General features: G+C 42.8%; 8 protein-coding genes across 8 annotated transcripts; 4 read left to right on the top strand and 4 right to left on the bottom strand.

Annotated features, from left to right (window-relative positions):
* Nucleotides 1-94: 94 nt before the first annotated feature.
* Nucleotides 95-3,604, bottom strand: BMS1 (LALA0S05e06436g1_1; the record flags this gene model as incomplete). The annotated part of the gene is made up of 1 exon (XM_022772368.1): nt 95-3,604. The coding sequence occupies one exon, from the start codon at nt 3,602-3,604 to the stop codon at nt 95-97; it is 3,510 nt and encodes a 1,169-aa protein (XP_022628699.1).
* Nucleotides 3,605-4,447: 843 nt separating this feature from the next.
* On the top strand, nt 4,448-7,702 carry LALA0_S05e06414g (LALA0S05e06414g1_1; the record flags this gene model as incomplete). The annotated part of the gene is made up of 1 exon (XM_022772367.1): nt 4,448-7,702. The coding sequence occupies one exon, from the start codon at nt 4,448-4,450 to the stop codon at nt 7,700-7,702; it is 3,255 nt and encodes a 1,084-aa protein (XP_022628698.1).
* Nucleotides 7,703-7,948: 246 nt separating this feature from the next.
* Nucleotides 7,949-8,962, top strand: CBP3 (LALA0S05e06392g1_1; the record flags this gene model as incomplete). The annotated part of the gene is made up of 1 exon (XM_022772366.1): nt 7,949-8,962. One exon carries the CDS (start codon nt 7,949-7,951, stop codon nt 8,960-8,962), a length of 1,014 nt encoding a protein of 337 aa, XP_022628697.1.
* Nucleotides 8,963-9,020: 58 nt separating this feature from the next.
* On the bottom strand, nt 9,021-10,634 carry THI6 (LALA0S05e06370g1_1; the record flags this gene model as incomplete). Its single annotated transcript, XM_022772364.1, has 1 exon — nt 9,021-10,634. The coding sequence occupies one exon, from the start codon at nt 10,632-10,634 to the stop codon at nt 9,021-9,023; it is 1,614 nt and encodes a 537-aa protein (XP_022628696.1).
* Nucleotides 10,635-12,343: 1,709 nt separating this feature from the next.
* On the top strand, nt 12,344-13,066 carry LEA1 (LALA0S05e06348g1_1; the record flags this gene model as incomplete). Its single annotated transcript, XM_022772363.1, has 1 exon — nt 12,344-13,066. The coding sequence occupies one exon, from the start codon at nt 12,344-12,346 to the stop codon at nt 13,064-13,066; it is 723 nt and encodes a 240-aa protein (XP_022628695.1).
* A 65-nt stretch (nt 13,067-13,131) lies between these two features.
* On the bottom strand, nt 13,132-17,589 carry SNT2 (LALA0S05e06326g1_1; the record flags this gene model as incomplete). The annotated part of the gene is made up of 1 exon (XM_022772362.1): nt 13,132-17,589. One exon carries the CDS (start codon nt 17,587-17,589, stop codon nt 13,132-13,134), a length of 4,458 nt encoding a protein of 1,485 aa, XP_022628694.1.
* A 1,863-nt stretch (nt 17,590-19,452) lies between these two features.
* Nucleotides 19,453-20,868, top strand: CEG1 (LALA0S05e06304g1_1; the record flags this gene model as incomplete). Its single annotated transcript, XM_022772361.1, has 1 exon — nt 19,453-20,868. One exon carries the CDS (start codon nt 19,453-19,455, stop codon nt 20,866-20,868), a length of 1,416 nt encoding a protein of 471 aa, XP_022628693.1.
* Nucleotides 20,869-20,943: 75 nt separating this feature from the next.
* On the bottom strand, nt 20,944-22,266 carry RSM23 (LALA0S05e06282g1_1; the record flags this gene model as incomplete). The annotated part of the gene is made up of 1 exon (XM_022772360.1): nt 20,944-22,266. One exon carries the CDS (start codon nt 22,264-22,266, stop codon nt 20,944-20,946), a length of 1,323 nt encoding a protein of 440 aa, XP_022628692.1.
* Nucleotides 22,267-22,743: the final 477 nt, after the last annotated feature.

Here is a 22,743-nt window from a genome sequence, read left to right as displayed (position 1 = left end):
CGTGTATAAACATATCACCTGTATTCAGGGCTTGAGCAGACCATGAATCGGCCAAATCAGGCGGTGCGACCAAGAAAGTTGCATGTTCCACTTCTTATCTACGTTTGTTGGAACCTCTGTCCGTACTCGAATCGGTGTGTTGTCTTTTCTTACCTTCGCCCTGGAAATATCTCTTCTTGCGCTCTTTGTCCTTTTCAGTTTTGATCTCCTCCAATTTGGCCAACTTCTTGAGCCTCTCCTTGCGTGCGTCTTGGTTCTTGACCTTTTTCTTCTCTTCTTTGGCACTCGAAACCGTGAGCACTTTTTGCATGAATGACCGTGCCTTCTTTTCCTCACCACCCAAAACGACAGCTCTTTTAGCCATGTAAGTCTTCTTCTTCTGGGGCTTCATTTGATGCACTTGGGACTTGAATGGAAGTGATTTTTGAATGGAGGAAGGAATTTTCAAACCATTGAAACGTCTCTCAGCACGCTCCACCTTCTTGTACGCGCTATCTGGATTCATTGGTGTTTCAAGATTCATGGCAGCTCTGATCTGGCCAGTGAGCCTCAAACCTTTCCATTCAGTCTTATTTTGTAGCAATAAAGATGTGACTGGGTTGTAAAACTTCTTGATATGGACGGGGTACCAACTTCTTAGCACGATGACATCGCTTAAAAGAATCTTGTCCTCAAAAGTAGCTCTGAAATGACCTTCAGGCTTTGATAATGCTCTCTTTATTTCACCTCGAATACCTGAAACAGTCTTAATCTGAGCACCCTCAAATCTTGCAACCTCCATAGCACTAGAAAACATATCCTTGATGAATGCAGTGTTTCTAAAAATTTTGTAAGGATATCCAACAAGCTTCAATTTTTTGACGATCTCGACACTAGCATCAATTTCCTCTACAATACCAGTCGCTGCTATTCTGAAGCTTCCAGTAGTGTCACTATTTGCAACGACCTGAATACCACAAAACGTTGTGTTCGGGGAGCATAGAGGCCCGTAAAAGCTGGCAAAACAGTAAGAATGCTCTGGAGTATATTTGAGCATCCTATTTCTTGTCCGCGAATCACTGGTTGTGTAAATAGGTAGAGTTTGAAATCTTCTCCAGCCCAAGGACAACACAAGCGGATCATTGGTTTTCAGAATCTTTTTGTGCCATCTATGTCTTCTAATTCTTGCTTTGATGATACCAAATTTCATTTCGGCAGGAAGCAGACCCCCCATGATAATGGGGTACTTAGGGTTGAAGTTTTCAACAAACTCCATGGGCAAATTGTCAAAAACGATCCGCACATAGGAACCTGCTCTGTAACCCTCAATTTTTTGACGTTGTTCAGGTGTCATATCCTCAAGCTCAGCATTATTAATCTCCATCTGCTTAGCCATCTTGGCCTTCTGAAGCTCATACCATGTATCGTATTCATTGTTAGGGTCTTCCTCCTTAAAATTGTCACCTTCTTCCATTTCGAATTGCAAACGTAGATTCTCCTTCTTTGCTGCATTCTCTTCTCTTTCTTGCTCTGTACTGAGTGACTTCTTTTCCTCCTTGTCGAAATCAGCAAATGATCCGTCGCTTTCATTACCATCGCTATCGTCATGCGACGTGTTGTCTTCATTGACGCCACTCTCAGCTCCTTCACCGTTCGTCTCTTCTAGATCTTCGAAGTCGCCATATGCCTCTTCATCTTCATCAGCATCGGCCACGCCTGTGGAGGGCGGTTTTGAAGATCCTATCAGTCTGTTTTTGATTCGATCCATATTAGGCCATTTCGCAATGAGCTTTTTAAACGTCTCAAAATGTGGTTTGAACTTTTCTAAATCGTCATCGGCACAAGATGCCGTAGTTCTCGTGGTATCCTTCTTCTGGAAAAAATCTTCATCTTCTTGCGATTCATCATCGTCTTCTGTGCCTTGATCAATTTCACCTTTCCATCTTTTGAGACAGTCTGATGGTGCGATATTGTCCATGTAGATGAGTTTGCCAATATCCCATTTCCTGCGTCTGTTATTCGAACCTTCGAGCTTTGAAGCTGTACTGTGTGTCCAAATATCTTGTTCGTGATCCGAAAGCTCAAACTCAGAGTCGGTATGAGCGTCAACGAAGTCGCCGTTTCCGGAAGGAAAATCTATGTTAACCATTTTCCTTTGACGAGATTCATCATCATCATCATCACCAAAATCACCATTCTCATCCTCGTCATCAGATGCTAGTTCGTCAACATCAGCATCTGCTTCTTGCACAGATTTGCCGTAAATCCTAGGTTTTCTCAGATTTTGTCTTCCAACATCAATGCCGTTATCGCTGTTCTCCTCTTCACTAGCCGAACTGTTCAATTGTTGATCATCAGCATGCAACTCCTGTCCATTGCTGAAAAGTTGCAACCCGACGCCATCGAAGCCCTCCGCAATACCTCTCTCAGCTGACTGAAGGCTGGTCACAAGCTTTTCACCTTCACCTTTCTCCTGACCAGGTACGAAACTAGCACCTTCTCCATTCTTCGAGCCGACGTCTATGAAAACGGCATCTTTGTCCATGAGAACGCCACCAACGTCGGACATTGGTGCATAGATAAGTTTTTGTTTATCGTCTAGCCTTTTCCGTCTGCGGGGCGCACCGGAACCGGCACCACCATCCTCTTTCATCTTTTCTCGTTCGTACTCATCCTGTTTTTGCTGAAAATATGGAGTTGGGCAGGGATCGGGCAATTTCTCAACATGCGAAATGGAATAGTCACCTACACCGGCCAGATGAACGCGGGCCCCAGCCATAGCAGGTAGAGCAGATCCATGTAAGTAACCGTATAGTGCCACTTTTCTATCAACGTGTTTGCCCTTGCTCTCCAATAATTGCGGATGTGTGATGTCTGTCAGACGGTCTGCTAATAGATATGGATGTTCATTTCTCCATTTCAGTGGTCTGAACTTCATGACAGAAATGAATCTGGACAAGTTCAAGATTTCACGATCTGGATAACGACCATTTACAACACCTGAAAGGTAAAATAGTTTGGCACCTTGGTATACTTCGGTCCAAAATCTGTGTTTTAGTCGCTTCTTGGAAGCTCTCAAGGTAGATTGCGATTTAAACAGATCTAAATGCGTGGCAACTCCTAACACACGAGGCATACCGTGGTGCTGTGCAAGATTCAAAAATTCCATGGTTTCCATTTCAAAGCCGAAATTACCGTCCATCATAAGTAAAACCAGGTCTGCGACCTTGGCCACATCGACCATTGAGTTGAGATCGTCGGCAGGACACTCAAGAAAAGTTAATCTTCTTCTCTTACCGGAAACCACAGTGATGGGCCCGTTAACTTCTGTGAGTGAGGATTTGGTCATCCTTCTTACAAGAGACTTTATTAGAGTGGTCTTACCAGTTCCTGGGGGTCCCACCACGGCAACGATCACTGGTGGGGGATCATCTTCTGGGGTCCGATCGACCATCGGAACGTGAAGCTTTCTCTCATTTACGTCGCTTGTCCTCTGCATGGCCTTGGCCATTTTGCCCGGAGCTGACACGGCGAACGCTTTGGCATTGTGGCCTTGCGTATGCAATTTTTTCTTGGCTGTTGCCTTATCCCTCCCCTTCCTGTGCTCTTTATTGGATTGCTCCATCGTAAAGTGAGGTATGGAAAGCGCTTATTGACCAAGACTTCTGATGCGATGCAATGCGATGAGATGAGATGAGGTGGAGATGTACATTGATGTAATTTTTTCCCATTCAAAATTTTCTGTCAACAGCCAGAGCAGGTGATGAAACCCATCGAAGGTAAAACAAAATCTCACGCGATAATCACATGCCACAACCAGTAGCGTGACTATCACGTTTTAGCCGCGAAGCCAGAAATCCTTTTCCGTGAATAGTGACAGACCGACCACAAAAGCGAAAATAGAACCTCCACCCCTTGAACGCGCTTTTTCAAGATCTATACAAAAAGGCGGAAGAAAGTGGAAAAAGGAGCGATTTTCAGGGTCTCCAGAATCCAAGTTCAACGCACCTAGTCTGTCATTCAGAGTTCGCACTTTTCGGGATCTTTTCTCAACTTTATTTTCGTGTATTCTGACGCGATGTCAATAAGGGTTGTGACCATCGCTTGAAGCGCGGCAAATAAGACCAAATGCATAGTTCAAGATACTATCCGTCAAAAAACATCGATCTGGTTCTATCCTGACTCTCTCGGAGCCTACCTTTGGTTTAGAGTCGCGGCTTTTATACCTTGGCGTCAATCAAAAAGTGGTGTATATTAGAGATGGGTCTGATATTAATTGTAGCTTTTATACACGTCTGCGTTTGTAAATACAAATTTAAAAGAGACTGATTTTTTAATCCATAAAAGCCGACTGTTGATAAAAGTTCGAAGAAAGGCATTCACCATAGCTGTTGCATTCTAAAATAAGGCAGCGTTACTGACTCCTAGAGCGTGGATACAAAGTTGGCAGTAACTTACGATAGCTATCATGGTTCTATACAAACGTAAACCACTGGTGTTGCCAATCCCTGGACCTTTACCTGCAAACATCAACGTTAAAGTTTGGCACATCAACGAGACGGGAGAATGGTTCCCGCGATACACAGACTACTTGGAACGAATGGATTTCTACATGAGACGTCAGTTTACGTGTGAGATCACCGGATCTTCGTTTTTAACGTTTTTCGAGGCCCTTAACAGCGAGGAAGCCGAGTTTCGGCTGGTTGAGGAAAAATTCCCTCTCAAGCTACGGGAGCCCGTGGCGAAATTCATGCACTTCAATGAAATCGGGCGAGTGGATTTGCTCGTGGAACGCACGCATTCTCGATTTAGAAATGACTTCTACCCAGGCGAAAGAGTGTTTTTAAGACGCAAGAACGACAGAACAGCAGAAGAACCAGCCACAAATGGCCATAAACCCTACGTTATCAAGGAAAAAGCCAGTTTCAATGCAATTTTCGACGTAACGGGCTCGAAAGTCGTCAAACCGGCTTTTTCGAAATACATGATAACCGAAGAGTTTGGGATCAATTCACTCATGGTGGACCAGAACGACATCTACAGAGATCGCACAACTTTCACAAAACACTTAATTAAATGTTTCTGCAAAATTACTCTGAGAAGGACTTCAGCCAAAAGTGGAGCACCATTGTGCGTCAAGGACGAATATCTCGCCATGTATGGATTAACCATGGACTGGCCGGCTTCCATGTTAAAATACAAAGACGAGGTTCCAGATCCTCGCTCTTCGCGACCCAACAGCCAGCGGACCCAAAATGGCGCCAAGTCATCGCAGCATCCACAACCTTTTCCAGACACTAAGAGACCCACTGACAGCATAATTACTGGACAAGATAATAAAAAGCCAAAGTTCGCGCTTGAAAAAGAACTAAGTCCCTCACCGGCACCCTTCATAGGCGATGACAGGCCCAAGCCTTATAACGGACCCAATCCAGCTATTGCCAATGCATTTTACTATAATAAGGACCTGGACTATATTCCGGTAAAGCATCCGGGCAAACGATTTGCCTACACGTATAAACTGTTGGAAGTTTTTCAGTTTTGTCAAACGTTCAGTAAAGTGTTATTACTGTCACCGTTCAGCTTGGACAGCTTTGTTAAAAGCTTACAGGCTACGGACATCAAGACTGCAGCTACTTTTGTTGTCAAAGGCAATATCAATCCATCGCTACTTGATAAACCCTCCAGTCATGAATCACCGGCGAAGAATGGAAACAATACCCAGAATACCGCTGTAGAGCATGCAGAGAAGCGAAAACCGGGCCTCTGCCACTTTATCGAGGATCATAGCTCATCATATGCCCGTTTCGAAATATCTACATCTAACGAACATGACAGCATTGCAGTTGATGATATCGATTGTCGTGGGCCATCATTGCTCTTAGAGTGCTTTGTTGCACTTGAGCGTCTTTTCATCAGCGAAAACGGAGATTGGAAGTGCATGGTAATGGACAAATGGTACGACGAAGATGAACTAGTTGGAAAATCAGCAATGACCGATTCAGTCAAATCCGATCCTGAAGACAATCGGGAAGAAGATGTTGTTGCTCACGCAAAAAAGGAAGATGATGCCTTGAATGATCCTGAAATAGACGAACTACTGGAAAGGTGTCTGAATTTTCGTAAGATCTCTTGGACAGAACGCTTATCCAAAAGGCAGTTCAAAAATGGATTATGGATCATAATCTTGCTAGGAATTTTCCAAGATTGTATGCACATACCGACGTACACAAAGTTTGCACACAAGTTTATCAGAGCTATCGTTCCATCTGAAGGCTCTGCAACAAACTTAAACAAAGTTCTCTGGCTGAATTTTTGCGAAAAGTTGAGTTTGGAGGATAAGGTTTTCGCTTTATGGATATTGGTGGATATAACATCCAACTTTTCGCAGGAGATCAGGAGCTACGTCGAGGATACATTAGACGTATGCACTCAAATTCGAAGCGAAAAGCTCAAGTTGTCGAGGCGACTAAAATCCGAACTTCAGGATTTGTCGCAATTGTCAGTACCGCCCGAAGGATCGATTGAAGTACAGGAAGAAATCGATCAGCATCAAGCCACGATCGATAAAATAAATCGAGACAGAAGGTATTTAACCGAGAAATTAATTGAAAATGATGTCCGAAGATTGAGGGCTTTGGGCGCAGACAGAAATGGAAACAGGTACTACTGGCAAGAATTAAGTGGTGTTCAGAGGTTTCGAGAAGATGATCTTCCAGATATCGGATCTGGTAGGCTGTGGGTTCGGGGAACTAGCGTTAGAGATTCAGAACGGCTTTTCAACATTCCTCAGGACCGATTATCCGCCTGGAAAAAACTGGCCACCGAAAACTCGATATCTGTGGCAAATGCCAAAATATTTCGAATAAGAAGAACAGATGAAGGAGCTGTCATTGATGAGAGCGCTGATGAAAACTCAACAATAATTTTTGCCGATGGGAAGGTTAACTATGCTGTTATCGATACTTGCGCACTTTACAAAAAAATCATAGATGAGACACCGGAGCAAGCATTGTTAAGTGACTCTCAATGGGTGGCTATCGAGAGGCCTGATGATATCAATGAGCTAATTTCATGGTCTTCAGAATATGGGAACAGCGATCAGGCTCTACCTAAACAACTAAGGGCAATCAAGGAATCTTTATTGAAAAGTTTGGGGCGGCGAAAAGAACAACTTTTCACCGTGGTAGAAGTTGCAGCTTTCAAGCGTTTAGAAGAAGCAATGAATCAAAATGTGGTCAGCGAAAGCGAACTTGAGCAATGCCAGGTAAGTGGACAAGAAAAACAAGTTGTAGATGACGATGATGCGCTTGAAGAGATTGTTACAGAGATAATGGAACTTGACGATGGGTCTCAAACCGAAACCTCACTCAAGAGAATCAGAGAACTCGAAGAGCGTCGCGATTATATCCTCAATGCACGCACATTCAAAGACCACGCAGATAGGCAGCAATCGAAAGCTCTTCGGAAAGCGACATTCAATACCATTACGGAAAAAGTCAAAAACCAGGAAGCTGCTCTGGCATCCTACATGAATGATGTGGTTCAAAATGCAAACCCGGCAGAAAAACTGTGGAGTAACGAACTGGCCAGAAGTTTATGGAACACCTCCCTGTATCTTGGGGCCAGTGGAAAGCCCATCGTCCGTAATAAACTTTCGGTGAAAGAAAGAATGACTGAGATATTTGATGGAATGACAAGCTCGCCCCAAAAAAAATCCTGAGCAAGGGAAAAATAACAACATTTCTCGAATGCTCATTGTTCCTTCTTCCATGCGAATTTGGATTGCCGGCATTCTTTTCAGACTAGAGTATATCTTTGAGGGCTCACTGACGTTCGTCTCACCAATCACATGATCTCACAAATTTTTCAAGGTTGTTACTGTAGTTAACCAAATTAGGCGTGTGTGGATGAGAGAGATGGACGAATATCAACTTCAGAAAGACGATGAGACATTGCTGAGATCGAAATGCTCAGTTATAATGCGTCAAACGGTGCCAAAAATCTGTTGCATTCTTTTAGAAGTGTAAAGTTTCCTAATACGTTTCGCTCTTTCAATTACAGCACCAATACGAATAAAATTAACAAGGCTAGCGATCTGGAGTCCCCAGAAGAGCTGACTTTGAAATCACACTTGAAGTCAAAGCCTATTGATTACACCAACAACGCACCCGTAAACCCCAAGAAGCAGCGTCCTTTGCTTTCAGACTCCAAATACGAATCGAAGCTGTATCAGCTGCCAAAATGGAAAGAGGCACTGGGTGAAATTGTGATCAAAGGATTCAATCTCGACATGGACAAAGTCAGAGCTGGGCCTGTGGCTGGATCTTACTACTACGCCATGTGTAAAGAGCAGGGACTTCAGTTCGAAAATGAGCCATTGTCTCCTACGGCCAAGTTCTTTTACGAGGATCTAAAGCTGCCACGTACCTTTTCTCAATGGTTTCAGGTTACGATATTGCATGAATGGATTTTATTTGTCAGAATGCGTGCTATGCCGTTTAAATATGGCAAAAATTATCAGCAGAAGCTCGTGGACAGAACTTTCACGGATATAGAATTAAGGCTTTTTGACGAAATGAACGTCAACTCTAGTCGGATCGCGGACCAATATCTTAAGGACTTTAATTCACAACTTCGCGGTGCTGTTTTTGCCTACGACGAAGGGTTTTTTACGGACGACTCAACTCTAGCAGCTGCAATCTGGAGAAATTTGTTTGGAGGAAGGAAGAACGTTGATATGGTTCACCTCGAAGCAATGGTGAGATATGTTCGCGCGCAGTTGTACGTGCTCAGTAAAATGTCAGACCGAGAATTTGCAATGGGTGGGTTCAAATTCGTGCCACCAGACGAGACTGTCCACCAATTGTCAGCTCAACAAGAAGAGGACATGAAAAAAGCGGTTGTTGAGAAATATGAAGCAATGGACAAAAGAACTGATTTGTTACCAAGTGAGCGTAGCAAATTATCATACGAAAACTAACCTCTGAGGACAATTTATGAAGCATATTTAACGTTGTAAATAGAACAAAAGCTTGGTATCAAATCGAAGAGGTTTTTGCAAACCAAGTAGAAGGATCATTCTCCGTTAACATATTGTCCAAAGCGTCTATCAGGTGAGCTTGAAAACTGCCGCTGCCTTTGCATTTTAACGAGGCAGTATATCCAGCTGACTTGTACATAAGAACCGCCAATAGAACGCCGCCGAAAATGTCTTCTTCAACAGTAATACCTCCTATCAAGCACGCAATTGTTGTTCCGAGAGAGCAACCACTGGCGGTGATTTTGCCCATAACTGGGATATTACCGGCTTCCACAATACGAGCAGGAAGCTGAGATGGATTAGAATCGGACCCGGTGGACAAATTGAACTGTCCAAAATTCAGGCCGTTGGCCACAACGTCGACTTGACCGGTACAGACAGCGACACAACGGTACCTGAAAGCAACGATTTTGGTGGCAGCCACAAGAATGGAAATATCAGATCCGGTATGTCCAGAGTCTACCCCCCTCATCTTGCCCACATTCATGTCCGCTAGAGATAAAATCTCACCAGCGTTTCCTTTTATGCACGCGAACTGCCCCTCTTCAAGTAAATGTCTGTTCAGTTGCAAACGGACCGAAGTGGCACTGAATCCAACAGGATCGAACACTATAGGCCTTTTGGCTTCATTGTATGCCCTCACTGCACTTACCAAAGTCTCCAAAGGAGCAACTGAGCCAGTATTCAAGAGCAGGGTGGCATGTGGCATATTGGATAGCTCTGTAAATTCAGGTTCAACTTCAGACATTATAGGTGAGCACCCCAGTGCTAATGCTACGTTGGCACCAAAATTTTGATGTACTTTGTTGGTGATATGATGGATTAGGGGCGAGTTTTGCTTAGTGGACTTGATGCGTTCCTGTAACCACCAGGAGAAAAGGCAGATTTCAGAATCCATACCATCTACAAAATAGTAGCTGCGGGCATCGATGATACTGCGAAGCCGCTTTGCTGCTTCTCCGGCTTCCGTTGAAGCCATTATGTCACTGACTACCGCAATACCGTCCAGACTTCTTTTCCCATCTTCAGAGCATACTTGGTAAAGAACTCTGGAAATGTTGTTGGGATGCAGACCACCTATACCCACCGTTCTGCACCAGGTAGCATTCGATGCTTGCATAGCATCCAACAATTTGGAGACTCCTCTTGGGCCCATTGGAGATTTTTTGGCATTTTTTTTGGTCTCCGTGGGGAAAATCATTCCTAACCCCACATAGTCGACGTATTGTGGTCCCATGGCTGCCAATTCTTGAACTTCGTGCTCGTAACCCACGCTCCATCCTATGATTTTGTCAGGACCAAGCAATTTACGAACCATAGCAATTGGCATATCGTCCTGACCCACATGAACACCATCAGCATCAATTGCAAGGGCAACGTCCACACGGTCATTGATGATCAAGGGAACATTGTGCTGACGACAAAGTTCTTGAACTTTCAGAGCTTCCTCGATAAAGGTTTTCGTATCTGTTTCTTTCTCACGCAGCTGCACCAAAGTGACCCCATTTTCCAGCGCTGAATTCACCTGCGAAACCAAAGTGGCCCCTGGAGGCAACATAGTCGAGTCAGTCACCAAATACAGCGAATAGTCCACTTTCGACTTGTCCATCATCTTTCTATATCGATTAAAATGCCAAGAAACGGTTTAAGTTGACAAAGAGAATTTCAAGACAATAAGGTATTGTTTCTGTTGATAGCTAGTCCTGATCCTTTAATCATCATCGATGGGTCTTGAGAGTGGAGACTCTTCCAGTGGTCTTTATATGATCAGAAGTTGGGTGGATCGATGCTAACGGTTTCCTTCTGGATACCAATTCGACATATAGGATACTTCATTAATTCACTGACAGTGAAATAAGTGGGTTGATTCGGATCACGAATTTAAAATCCGGATACCTAAACGAATCACAAACGGATCACAAACGGATCACAAACGGATCGTAGTTCTGTACGGAGCGGGTTGCTATTCGGATCTTGTGAATTATTGTTCGGACTTCAAAAAATCACAACGGGTTCCAAAACGGATCACAAATAGCGAAACACAGAAACTTTCGGGAATTCGAAACATTAAAGGGAAATGTAGTCATTTTGTTTACATAATTGCTTGCCCTGACATCTCAATGATTCACCCTGATACGTGTTTGAGATGTAAAACGGATATCTCTATTTACGCCTTCCTCTGGCAAGAGTCGTGCTATGTCAAACTAGCACTAGCTGTTCTAACACATGGAGAGGTTTCTGATTCATTGTAGAATCCAGCCATTTGGTCCTTTCGTGTTACTTCTTACACTCACCGTTCGAAATTTTTTTAGTAGGTTTCACTTCATGATGATGCCGAGTGTGACGCTACACTCTAAGCCATAAGACGTCAAATAGTGGGACGGTAAACTGGACGTCATGGAAAACAAAAATGCCAGGCATAATCAACCTGTGCGTACTTATCAGACCCACAACCAAAACAGGCATCTGACATGTGATGCAGCGCATAGTTCATTTACGTTCTCTCAATACAACGAACACGGCACTTGAAAGACATTTCTGTCAGCTCAAAATTTTCAGACACGTTCGATTGAGGATTTAGCACAGCATTCCCGGATAAGAAGCTCACAACGAGTATACGCCCTTCAATTTTTGGCTCAAATGTGTCATGGTTGTATGTTTGGTTCTAAGCTGGAGGTCACGTGATGAAGCTTTTAACGGGTTGATAATGTGATACAAGGCGGACAGTGACAAATTTTCGTCTCAAAAATAACACTCATTGGTCGTTCGCCCCGTCGTTCGCCCCATAACCGTGTTTCTTGACACCTATTCAAGGGTTTGGTGTACCCTCAAGTGGTAAGCTACTTCAATTGGCGTCATTTTTTACGCATCCGTCGTTGTCATCATTGATTCCCATAAAAGATAGCGGACTCAAGAAACATGTTCAAGTGTACTAGAAGACCACATCTTGACTAAACAAGCCGTGAGAAACCTCACCTTTGGGTAAAGATAAATTTCCCGCATCAGACATCACTTTGAACGCGTGTGTCATTAAATTTCACCATAGGTCAAGCTTGAAGTGAAGACCTCAGAATGCCATAGCTGACCATTACTTAAAGCCAGCGACAAGATCTCACCGCTCAAGCAAAAGCTCAGATAAAGGCATCTTGCGGCCTCAACGATCAAAGTAATCAGTGTCAAGAAGAACTCACCTCGTCTAACGTTATCTAATTAACTTTCTGTCATGTTCCACGAAGAACGTCTTGATCGCTCCTCTAATAAGTTCATGTGTGGATGCTCTTTCCACATTAATCTGCTACGTGGACTGTGGTCTCAGCGACGATGAAGTTGACTCCAGGAGCTCTTATAGACGCTCCTCAATACTACAATAACATTGGAAATGGAAAGTACGATACAGAATTGACTGTGGTTCTGCGAGACCTTCACTTAGAAAATGATAACGAAGCGATGCCTGCAGTGTTTGGAAAATATCTGCCGAGTGCAACGCAGATTCTAGATCTAACCAATAACGATCTAACGTTCATCCCAGATCTGCGAGGTAAAACAAGCATAAAAACGCTACTTTTATCTAGAAACCGAATTCATGATATTAATGGCAGTTTCCTACCGCGTCATCTGCGCAGTCTGGCTCTGGCTAATAACGGTATTTCGAAACTTGAGGACCTCAAAGGACTGCGAAAAAGTCCAAAAACGCTTCAAAATTTGATTTTGAAAGGAAATCAGGTCTGTTACCTCGAAAACTATCGAATTTACACACTTTCCCTGATTCCACAATTGCAGACGCTAGATTTTACCAAGATTAGCGACGAGGAGCGTCGAAAGGCTAGTCTTCTGAAGTTATCTGCGTCAAGCAATGAGAACAAGGCCGAACAGCGAATAGATCAGGCGATTGAAACGCCTCGCGATAAAGAAGGTGAGATTATGGGCATCGTTCTCGATAAAATGGACACAGACGTTCGCGAAAATTTAAAACAGCAGCTGGCCAACGCAGCAACGCTGGAAGAAATGGAGAGAATCGAAAAAATTCTTACCGGAGGCATATAAAATATTAGAAACAAATGCATATCTAAAAAAACTAATGTTACAACGAAGGAAAATGAAAACTCATGCTAGCTTGATTCTGCGATTCGAGTATTTTTGTCTAGTGGGCTCTGTACCACAACAGAGGTGATTTCTGGCCGTAGTTCCGAGCCCTCAACTTTTACGGTTTTCGCCTTCTTAAGCCCCTTCACAGACCCTGGTGTTCGAGATCTCTTGCCTCGAGGTGTCGGGATATTCGAAGGACCTGATCTATCAATGTAAATATCCTTGAAAAGTTCCTCTCTCAATTCCAGTACAGAAAGTCTCTCCAAGTGGTCGTTCTCGTTCTCACTCTCTTCCTCGTCGGAAAGCAAGCCCCTCTCTATATCTGCAATTTTGTTGTGGCACGAATAACATACATTCCCATACCAATATATCGAGCTTTGGCAGTTACATTGCTCACACCGCTTCATTTCACTTACCAACGATTCCTTACTTTCCGAATCGATACCGTCATTTGATGCACTAATCAATTGTCCCAAAGTTTTAGCCGCCGTTTCAGCAACTGTCATTTTTATAGGTTGGGTCTCGAAGATCACCGCATTCTTGTAGTTTTTGCAATAAACTTCTAGCAGTGATACTCCGAGTTTAGTTCTATAACCCAAAGGTAAATGATTGGCAAACGATATCTGATCATGATTAGGACAAACCAGGACCGGCCTGATCTTCCAGAGTTCACCATAAATTTCTACCACCCTTGCTTTATCACCAAGGAGACTCGGCCGCACTTTATCAAACATGAACTTGTAGCCTGGTGCATCTTGTGCACAAGTAACATGAGACCACAAAGGACAGCCAGTACACTTGACAAGCCCGCCACCATTGCCACCACAAATAGAGCAAATATGGCAATCACCTCTTAACAAGGTGTCGTTAATATTGCTTGCGCATTGCAGCTTAGCCAAAGCATTGTAGGCAATCTCATCATTGAAAAGCGAACAGCTAACGTGGGACCATTCTCCCGTGGCGGTAATCTTCAATGCATCTGGCACTGACTTTTTAGTAAGCATCCGACCACCTTCATTATCTAGTTCTCGAGCATTGCAGAGACAGCACTGATAATTGTCCACGACAATGGGATTTAGTTCATTGGTACAAGGATCACATAACCAATGGTAGTCTCTAAGTGGGATTTCCTGCTCAATTTCCTTACTTCGCTCAGGTACCTCAACTCCGTAACAAAAGTAATGGACATTGAGGCCACAATTTCGGCACAAAATTTCTTCGTCTCGATCTCCAACGAATTTCAATTGACAAACGCAACAAAAATCGCGTTTTTCAGCGGCGTTATCACTTTCCGTTTTACTGCTGACAGAAAATGGCGATTTCGCACGTCGACCCAAATGGTTCGAAACCAAACGATTTGAGTTCGTTGTCATTTTTTGAAAGTTTTCATAATTGAGCTTCGGAAGCTTTCCTTGAGACCATTCATGGTAGAACGGATTGTGCGTATGGTACGCCTCTAATATTTTTGGAAGGCTTCCATCAGGAATGATAGGTACATTAGAAGCGTTAGTAATCTGAAATGCAGAGAAATCTGAAGGTTTTACCTTATCCTTCGCATGTGTGCTTCCATATTTCTCGTTCCCAACAGCAGTTCTGGGTTGCGATTGGCTAACAGGGCTTTGCGAGGGATGTTCAAATTTGACAATGTACAAGAAAAGATCATCAGAGAGTCGTAAATTTTCGAAACAATCGTCAACCTTAATTTCACCCATTTTTCTGCTATCTTTACCCACAAATACATCCACTAACTTGTCACCACTCGGAACGGTAATTTCGTGCTTGATACTTGGATCCTCCGTCGTCTCTTTCAGTAACTTTTTCGTGCCATTTTTGATATATGCTTCAGCGGATGCTATTTGAGCAGTATCGCGAGGCCGAACAACATTCTTCACAGGTGTTTGAATTATAGCTTTAGGTCGGTTCTTTTCAATTTTTGCCCGTTCTTGTTTTGTTTTTTCCTGTCTTTCCTTTTTACGGGCTTCTACAACAAATCCGCTGACAAGCTTTTCTAAGAGTTGTATCATTGTATCGTCTGAGTGGCTGTCTTTCTCAACTAGACGTCTCACCACTTTATTAAGCTGCGCATGTACTGAGAGGCAATTGCGTTTCATTTTCGCGAGTCTTTCGGGATCACCTATTATATGCAAGCGCTGTTTGATTATCAGCTCTGAATCTTGCACCAACTCCCATTCCACACATTTTTCAGCCAGCAAATTTGGCAGCACCTTCACACTTGTGTCATCAGAGTCGGTGAGTAGTAGGTCTAAAGCGGCCCGCACGCTTGAGGAATATTTCCCGTTCAACTTCTTGACAACATCCATAGGACTATTCCACTTGACGGCGTATCTTCTCCATAAGCGGGCACATCTGATGCAAAGAGCCTCTAAATGAGTATTAGAGTTGCTATGGTGTGTCTTTCTCGGTAGTTTGTCTGATGTGGACGTTTTCTCATTCACGCCTGTAATCATTCTAGTCTTGATATGGTCGTCGTCACAGCCACCGGTTACACGAAACCATAGCGGAGAATAGTCCACTTCGCAAAACATACATTTGAAGTAAGTTTTGAGCGTTGAGATCTTCTCAGAGTCAAAGGAGGAATCATCAATATGTTTCCACTCTTTACTTGCGGCAGTTTCGTTTTCTCGTGAGATCTTCGAGGGTTTTCGAACACGTTGCGTTTTATTTGTGTCTTCTGTTTTCTTCTTAGTTCCCAAAAGGCCCTTGTTTTTATTCTTCTTCCTTCCTTCAAAGTTGCCCCAAATTCTTCTCCCATTGGGTGTCTTCTTCCAGTAGTAATAATATCGCACAATCATGGCCATTGGTTGGGTACTGACGTCCTTAAAAACATAATGTAATTCACTTCCATGCTTAGCAACTCCCTCTTCGAACTTAGTTATCTCGGCCTCAGTGAAAGTTGGCTCTCGAAGGGTGTCTCTACTAATCTTTTCCCTGCATGCTTTTAGCGCGACTGCCGATTTATAATCGTTCATCATCAAAATGTTGAGTATCATGTCCCAGAAGTTACATGTTTGCGGTACGATATCGAGTATCGGTGGGAACCTTGTCTGACACTCTTCGACATAGTTATTCAGCTCAATTTCGGTTAATTTATTATCGTCATTTTTCCATAGAATAATGCTCTCATCATCTGCTCCTCGCTCACCCGCTTTGTCCTCGTACGGCTTCGGCTCCCAACTATCGTCTTCACATCCATTCCACTGATATTTAGAACCCGCTCGGAGCTTTTTGATGGGAAATGGTAGTAAAAGTTCTGGTGATAATACATCCATTAGATTATGGACAACCTTGGAACCCAAGTAGTGAAACCATAGATTCTCTTGTAGTCTCGCTAAGCAGGCAGATTGATCAAAGTCTTCTAATTGCCAATCAATGGGCTTCCAATGATCGTTCTCGGACCGAATGTCAGCTTTATTGATGCACCTCGAACAAACCCAAATGACACCTTTTGCCGGTCTTCTTTCTAGCGGTGGATCCAGACAGTACAAATGCACTGTAATGTGACACTCGTCGCATCTTACGCATTGAGATTTCTCGCACCAATCCCCACATTCCACGCATTTTAGATCCCAATTTCGTTCATCTGGTAGCCTTTTGCCAAGTACATACTTTTGAATCACTTGTTTCAGAGGGTATTGTTCTTCGACAAAGACAAAAGGGTAGAGTTCGGCAACGGTGGAAAGATACATTGAAGAAGGCGATAGAGGCAGAAGTTGCCTTTTAGTATCCCAAACGTCGTAGTACTGTAGTGTGTACCTATCAAATAGCTGCTCGTAATAAAATGTGTTCGGTTTCATGAGAGCGTCAAGTGCCGCTTCTTTTGATTCTTCTAAGTTAGGTCTATGCAACACAGTGCATTTCCCGCGGAATGAATGTAATGGGCACGTATCCATGTGAAGTGAAGCGTAAAGTAATCTGGGACTGACGTTTAACGCTTTTTCTTGAACGTCTCGCGGTCTATAGTACCAATTCATTTTTGCCACGAAATATCTAGCCGGAAAGACACTTGTATACTTCTTGCCCTGTTCGATGAGGTGACTGAACTCTGCCTTGGGCACAAATTGTACAACTCGGCCGATATAGTAAGGTTCCCCGGGTGGTTCCGAAACCATATAAATATGATCATTACGCTTGAAAAGCACTGAACCTCCATTGCTTAGAATATCGCTCTTTACATCGATCACGGCATTTTCCAATTCTAATATGTTTGAAAAACGGCTGTGCTTTCTAAAAGTAGCTGGAAGTGACGGTATAAAATTCCAGGCTGTGGTTTTATCATTCAAATACTCCTGGTACTTCGTTTTCGGTACTTTTATTTTGTTCGCAGCAGACGTAGAGCTGGCTTCTCTATTCTTTTCCATCAGTTGAATGCGTCGAACGACGTCCTCATCGGCGTCCTTTTCATTATAATTAACCTTTCGAATGGCTCTTCTTCGATTGGGAACCCCAGGCTCTTTCGTCATCGTGAATTTCGAGCTCAGTGATGTGTCTGTTGGAAATGCTCTAATCTGAGATGACCTTAGGTCATTAAAGTAGGTCAATTTCTTATATAAACTCTTCAAATATGTAGATATCTTTGTCACGCAAAAATGGTTGCCGAAAATGGTTGAAATAGTCCTGGATTCTTAGGATGAAATCGATAACTTTGAGAGTTTTTTTGCAGCTTCGAAATTGTTGGCCAAATGAATTTTGAGTGCGAGATCGATCAGCATTGTAATACACAAGAGGTCTTAAAATGAGAATATGAAGTGGAAACCGAACTACTGAATTCAAGATGATATTTTGAGACAATGAACGTTTACAACGGGTTGTAAGATGTGTTCGAAATGAATAATTGTGTTTTTTTTACACTGGCAGCATGACTCTTGTAGTAAGCGTTTGCTGACGACAAGAAGCCATTCGAATGCCAAATCGTGTTAAGGAGTAAATTCTACTAACACTGTTTTTTTGGTCGAAAAGGTGGATAGCATAATACCTGAGAGATGGTTGAGACCTTTTTTTCACGTTCGAAAAGATACAAATTGTTGTTTTGACAAGGCTATTAGTAACCTGGCAAAACCTTGTTGACGACCTTTAACTTCCATGCAGTATCTATTCTTATGAGGTTCCACATTGCGCAAGATATCTGACAATTGTTGAAATAAAATTTGATTTTACAGAAGAATGGCAATTGATACGGTGCCGTCACCGTGAAATCGTGAGCCGTCTTTCTACGTTTTCTTTTTGTAGCGAACGAAAAGAATAGTACCGGTGTTCAATTCGCGAGACGTATCAAAATGCGTGTTTTGGTCTTCAAATCAGGCATAGTTTTTTCGAGTACAATTTTTGAATAGTACCGTCGTGCTAACACCATGTAGGAAAAGTCTTGGGTTGTATGGTTTTTTTCTATGGAAACACTGTCGTTGAGCAAGCAAACAAATAACACAGCTGAGACCCAGAGTTTATATTGGCATGTAACCAAAAAAAGTAGAAGCATGTGGATCGGCCGACGCATCGAAATAAGAGAAAGCTTGAACTTTGAAGTCATGAAAACAACACAGTTGCACCAGTGACTGACCAAAGATAATGTACAACCACACTACAATTACCAAATGGTTGAAGAATAATAAAAACTGGAAACTATCACTATTATCCGTTGCGTCGCCGACACTTGGTAGGAAAGAGTGGTGTACGTTCAAATTGTTACAACCAAAACCAGGACTTAAAAAAGTCTAAAGCCTCGAATAGCCAATCTTATACTGTTCCCCAATTCTTTTGTATGTTGCTGTCTTTTCGTCCTTGCTACGTTGTCATCCTCTTAGATATCCGATTCATCCAGCGACACCAGCGTGTAAAGTGATGTGACCAATGATGCAACAAATAAAAAGCTGTCGTCATTCCAAAAAATCTATTTCTCTACTCTAAAGTATGGGAGATAGCGCTAGATTTCTTGTCTGTCTCGAATTTCCCCCCATACTCTCTCAATCCGTCCATCTTTCAGCAACTTTGTTCTATAATGACATCTGTCCAAGCGTAATTTACAGCAAGATTTCCTCAAGCCCACGAATAAACCCGTGAATCGTTTAATAGCTTCCATGAATGCTAAAATTCAAACAAGTATATGGAAAATCTTTAACTGGAGTACACTCCTCAGAAATATTTGTTAAACATAGTGGTAAAGTTAGTTGCACGTGACCGTCACAACGTCCAATTTACTCTAGCCACTGGTGATAATATCACCTATCACCAACAAAAGTTACGATACCGTCTTCAAACTCAGGACTGTGAAGCTGATCTAGGCTCTCACGACTCTTCAATTAGCTCTATCAGCGGTAAAAAGTATAGCCATGGACAGCAGAGTGTCTCCCGAAATTCCCGGGATCAGGCTCCCGGCTAGTGTAATGCAAGATATTCGAATGTTGGTATGCAAACTGTTGAACAGTCCCAAACCTACCAAGACATTTCCCGGCTCACAACCGATCAGTTTCCACCACTCAGATATAGAGGAGAAACTCTTGGCTCAGGACTACTACGTATGTGAAAAAACTGATGGATTGAGAGGACTGATGTTAATGGTAATCAATCCGGTAACTAAAGAGCAGGGCTGCTTTATCATTGATAGAGAAAATAACTATTTCCAAGTCTCCGGGTTTCGGTTTCCAAGACTGCCTAAACAATCCCGCAAAGAACTTTTAGAGACGTTTCAGGACGGCACACTTATCGATGGTGAACTGGTGATCCAGACAAACCCTGTGACGAAATTGAAAGAGCTGCGATATCTGATGTTCGACTGTCTTGCTATCAATGGCCGCTGCATAGCTCAATCCCCAACAAGTTCTCGACTGGCTCATCTTGGCAAAGAATTTTTCAAGCCCTACTACGATTTGCGCTCGTTGTACCCTGCACAATGTAGCACGTTCCCATTCAAAATCTCTATGAAAGTTATGAACTTTAGTACAGATCTTTCGAAGGTTGCACATTCTCTTGATAAGCTTCCTCACGTATCAGATGGACTTATTTTCACTCCCGTCAACACGCCCTATACTATCGGTGGGAAAGATTCATTACTGTTGAAATGGAAGCCCGAGGAAGAGAATTCTGTTGATTTCAAGATGATCCTTGAAATTCCTTTGGCTGAAGATACCTCCTTACCCAAAAACGATGCAAATCGTTTTTATCATAACTATGAAGTCAAACCATCATTCCACCTTTACACATGGCAAGGCGGTGCAGACGTCAATGCAAGATTACAAGCTTTTGACCAGCCATTTTCTAAGAAAGAGCTTGATCTTCTCGATAGAACGTACAAGAAGTTTGCAGAGCTAGAAATCAGCAATGAAAAGTGGCAGGAACTGAAATCACTTGACGAGCCACTCAATGGAAGGGTTGTGGAATGCACGAAAGACCAAGAGACTGGTGTTTGGCACATGCTTCGATTTAGAGATGATAAGCTGAACGGAAATCACGTCTCGGTAGTAAAGAAGGTTTTAGAAAGTATCAGCGATTCTGTTAAAATAGAGGATCTCGAGGAGGCAACCACAAAAATGAAAGAAAACTGGCAATTGCGACATTCAGACCGGAAGCGTAGCTTTCAAGAAGCTCATCGACCTTCGGCTTCAGAAGACGTGGATCTGAATACTACCAACGGCGGTCAAAGCTTTAAACAACCTGACTACGTCGATGACGACGACGAGGACGACGACGATATGTGGCCTGATAATGATGAAGATCTTGAAACAGAGCCAAAAAAGCCCAAGCTGTGAAGTCTAAAACGGTGGTAACGTAAATTAAGATGCGAATATTCACATAGGAGTGTTATAATATATACAGTTTAATGCTCATGAAAAATGTAGAACTAAGCTTCTCAATAGTTCTTTGGGATTACCATTACCGCTCAAAATGTATTTTTCGTCCACGAGTTTTTCAACGTCCTGCGAATCGGTATCCTTCGATAGAACAATTTCCGATTTGGAGTAAAAGTCAATCAATTTTCTTACTTCCTCTTTAGTCAGTTTTTCTACTGGAAACTCCTTTAGTTCTCCTTTAATCAACAAACTGGAGAGGGCGTGGTCATAATGCTTTTTACCAATGTATGGATCATGTGGTAGCTTTTGCAGCCCCACTGGAAGGGTCCTGTTAGTTCTATCAGATCCAGATGTAGCAAGTATCACGCTACTAGACTTGTTGGCAAAATTGATGTCGCCGCTAACAATGTCCATTATAGTCTTTCCCAATTGTAATTCTAGAACATGAATGTTTTTGTTTTCTGTGCTCTTGTAGGCCGTGTAAGGCTCGCTCAATATACGAGAGAAATTGTCGACGCAAAAAAAGACAGGAACGCTTTCCTGTCTGGATAGTTCAGAAATAAAAGTGCGAAAAACCTCTCCACGACTACGTGGAGTAGTTTTCATTGATAAAAGGTCAAGTAATGTGTTTTCGTTGGCGTTCAATTGAATGAATTTCCGATTGGCGGCATCTCTGGGGTCGGCATTAACAAACTTGTAGCTACTTGCTAGAAAAATAGAAGAAAGTAGCTTCTTGTCGTTCGCTTTGAGTATCTTGGTCAGCAAATTCTTCAAGTACATGGGTTGCACGTAAGTAGACCCATCGTGGAAAAAGTCACTTGTACCATTCATAAACAGCTGTGGATGAGAAACGTTGATAACCACTGCGTCAAGATCGCAGGCAAGAGCATTCACCTGTGCCAAAAGAGCACTCTTACCCACACCAGACTCGCCAGTTAGGATGTATTTTGCTGTGGACTTGGAGTTGTTTGTCAATTTCTCGAAAAGATTCAGTGTAGTACTACGTCTAACCAAACTGATGGGATGTGGGAAAAGCTCATTAAACTGATTTTGTTTAAATGATCCATTGATGAAAAGGCTTTTGTATTGTGAGTTGGAAAAGCTGACGATTTGGTCGACATTTTTGGACACCTCCAGTGGCTTAAAAATCGCAGTTTCCGCAGAAACTGCATTTTTGTTGAAATTAGCAGTCGCAACAGTTTCTTGCCATGGTTTATACAGTGATCCTGCGCCCACCTTCTTGGTAGATGTTTTTCCAGAAGTTGTTTTTTTGGCAAATCCCTGAACCTTTCCCCGAGAAGGCGCTGCGAGCCTCGCACAGCTACTACTCAGGCTTCTAACTCCAGTGCGTAACATGGCCGAGGATTGATTGAGCGCCAATTAGGATCAGTGAGACTCCAAGCTAAGATTTAGATCTGATTCTATGTCAGTTACGCACCATCATTATAATATAAAATTTTGATTAATTGTGTATCACTTTGTACTATAGTGACATTTAGGGTTCACAGTAACGTTGTGCTCTCTATGATAGTTAGACACCACTCTGACAATCAGCTTTAAGAGATTGACAGCTCTATTGGAACTTTTTGGAGGTCAATGCGAGTTTTATGACAATATTTCTTATCTGATCGATTTTCTCGGCGAGGTATAAAAGGTTGTTGAAACTTATCAACTTCGAAAATTACACAAAATTTAGACCTTCTGGCCGCATGGTGGCTACTGTATCTGGCTCTTTCAAGGCGAATGGCTTTCGAATGGAAAACCCGAGTAGCTGTTCTGTTTGATGAAATGACCAGATCGTGGATTTGTTTCGACGACAGTGGCACATAAAGT

Source organism: Lachancea lanzarotensis, scaffold LALA0S05, assembly GCF_000938715.1.
Source record: "Lachancea lanzarotensis genome assembly LALA0, scaffold LALA0S05, whole genome shotgun sequence".
NCBI lineage: Eukaryota > Fungi > Ascomycota > Saccharomycetes > Saccharomycetales > Saccharomycetaceae > Lachancea > Lachancea lanzarotensis.
This window is presented reverse-complemented; position numbering and strand designations above follow the sequence as displayed.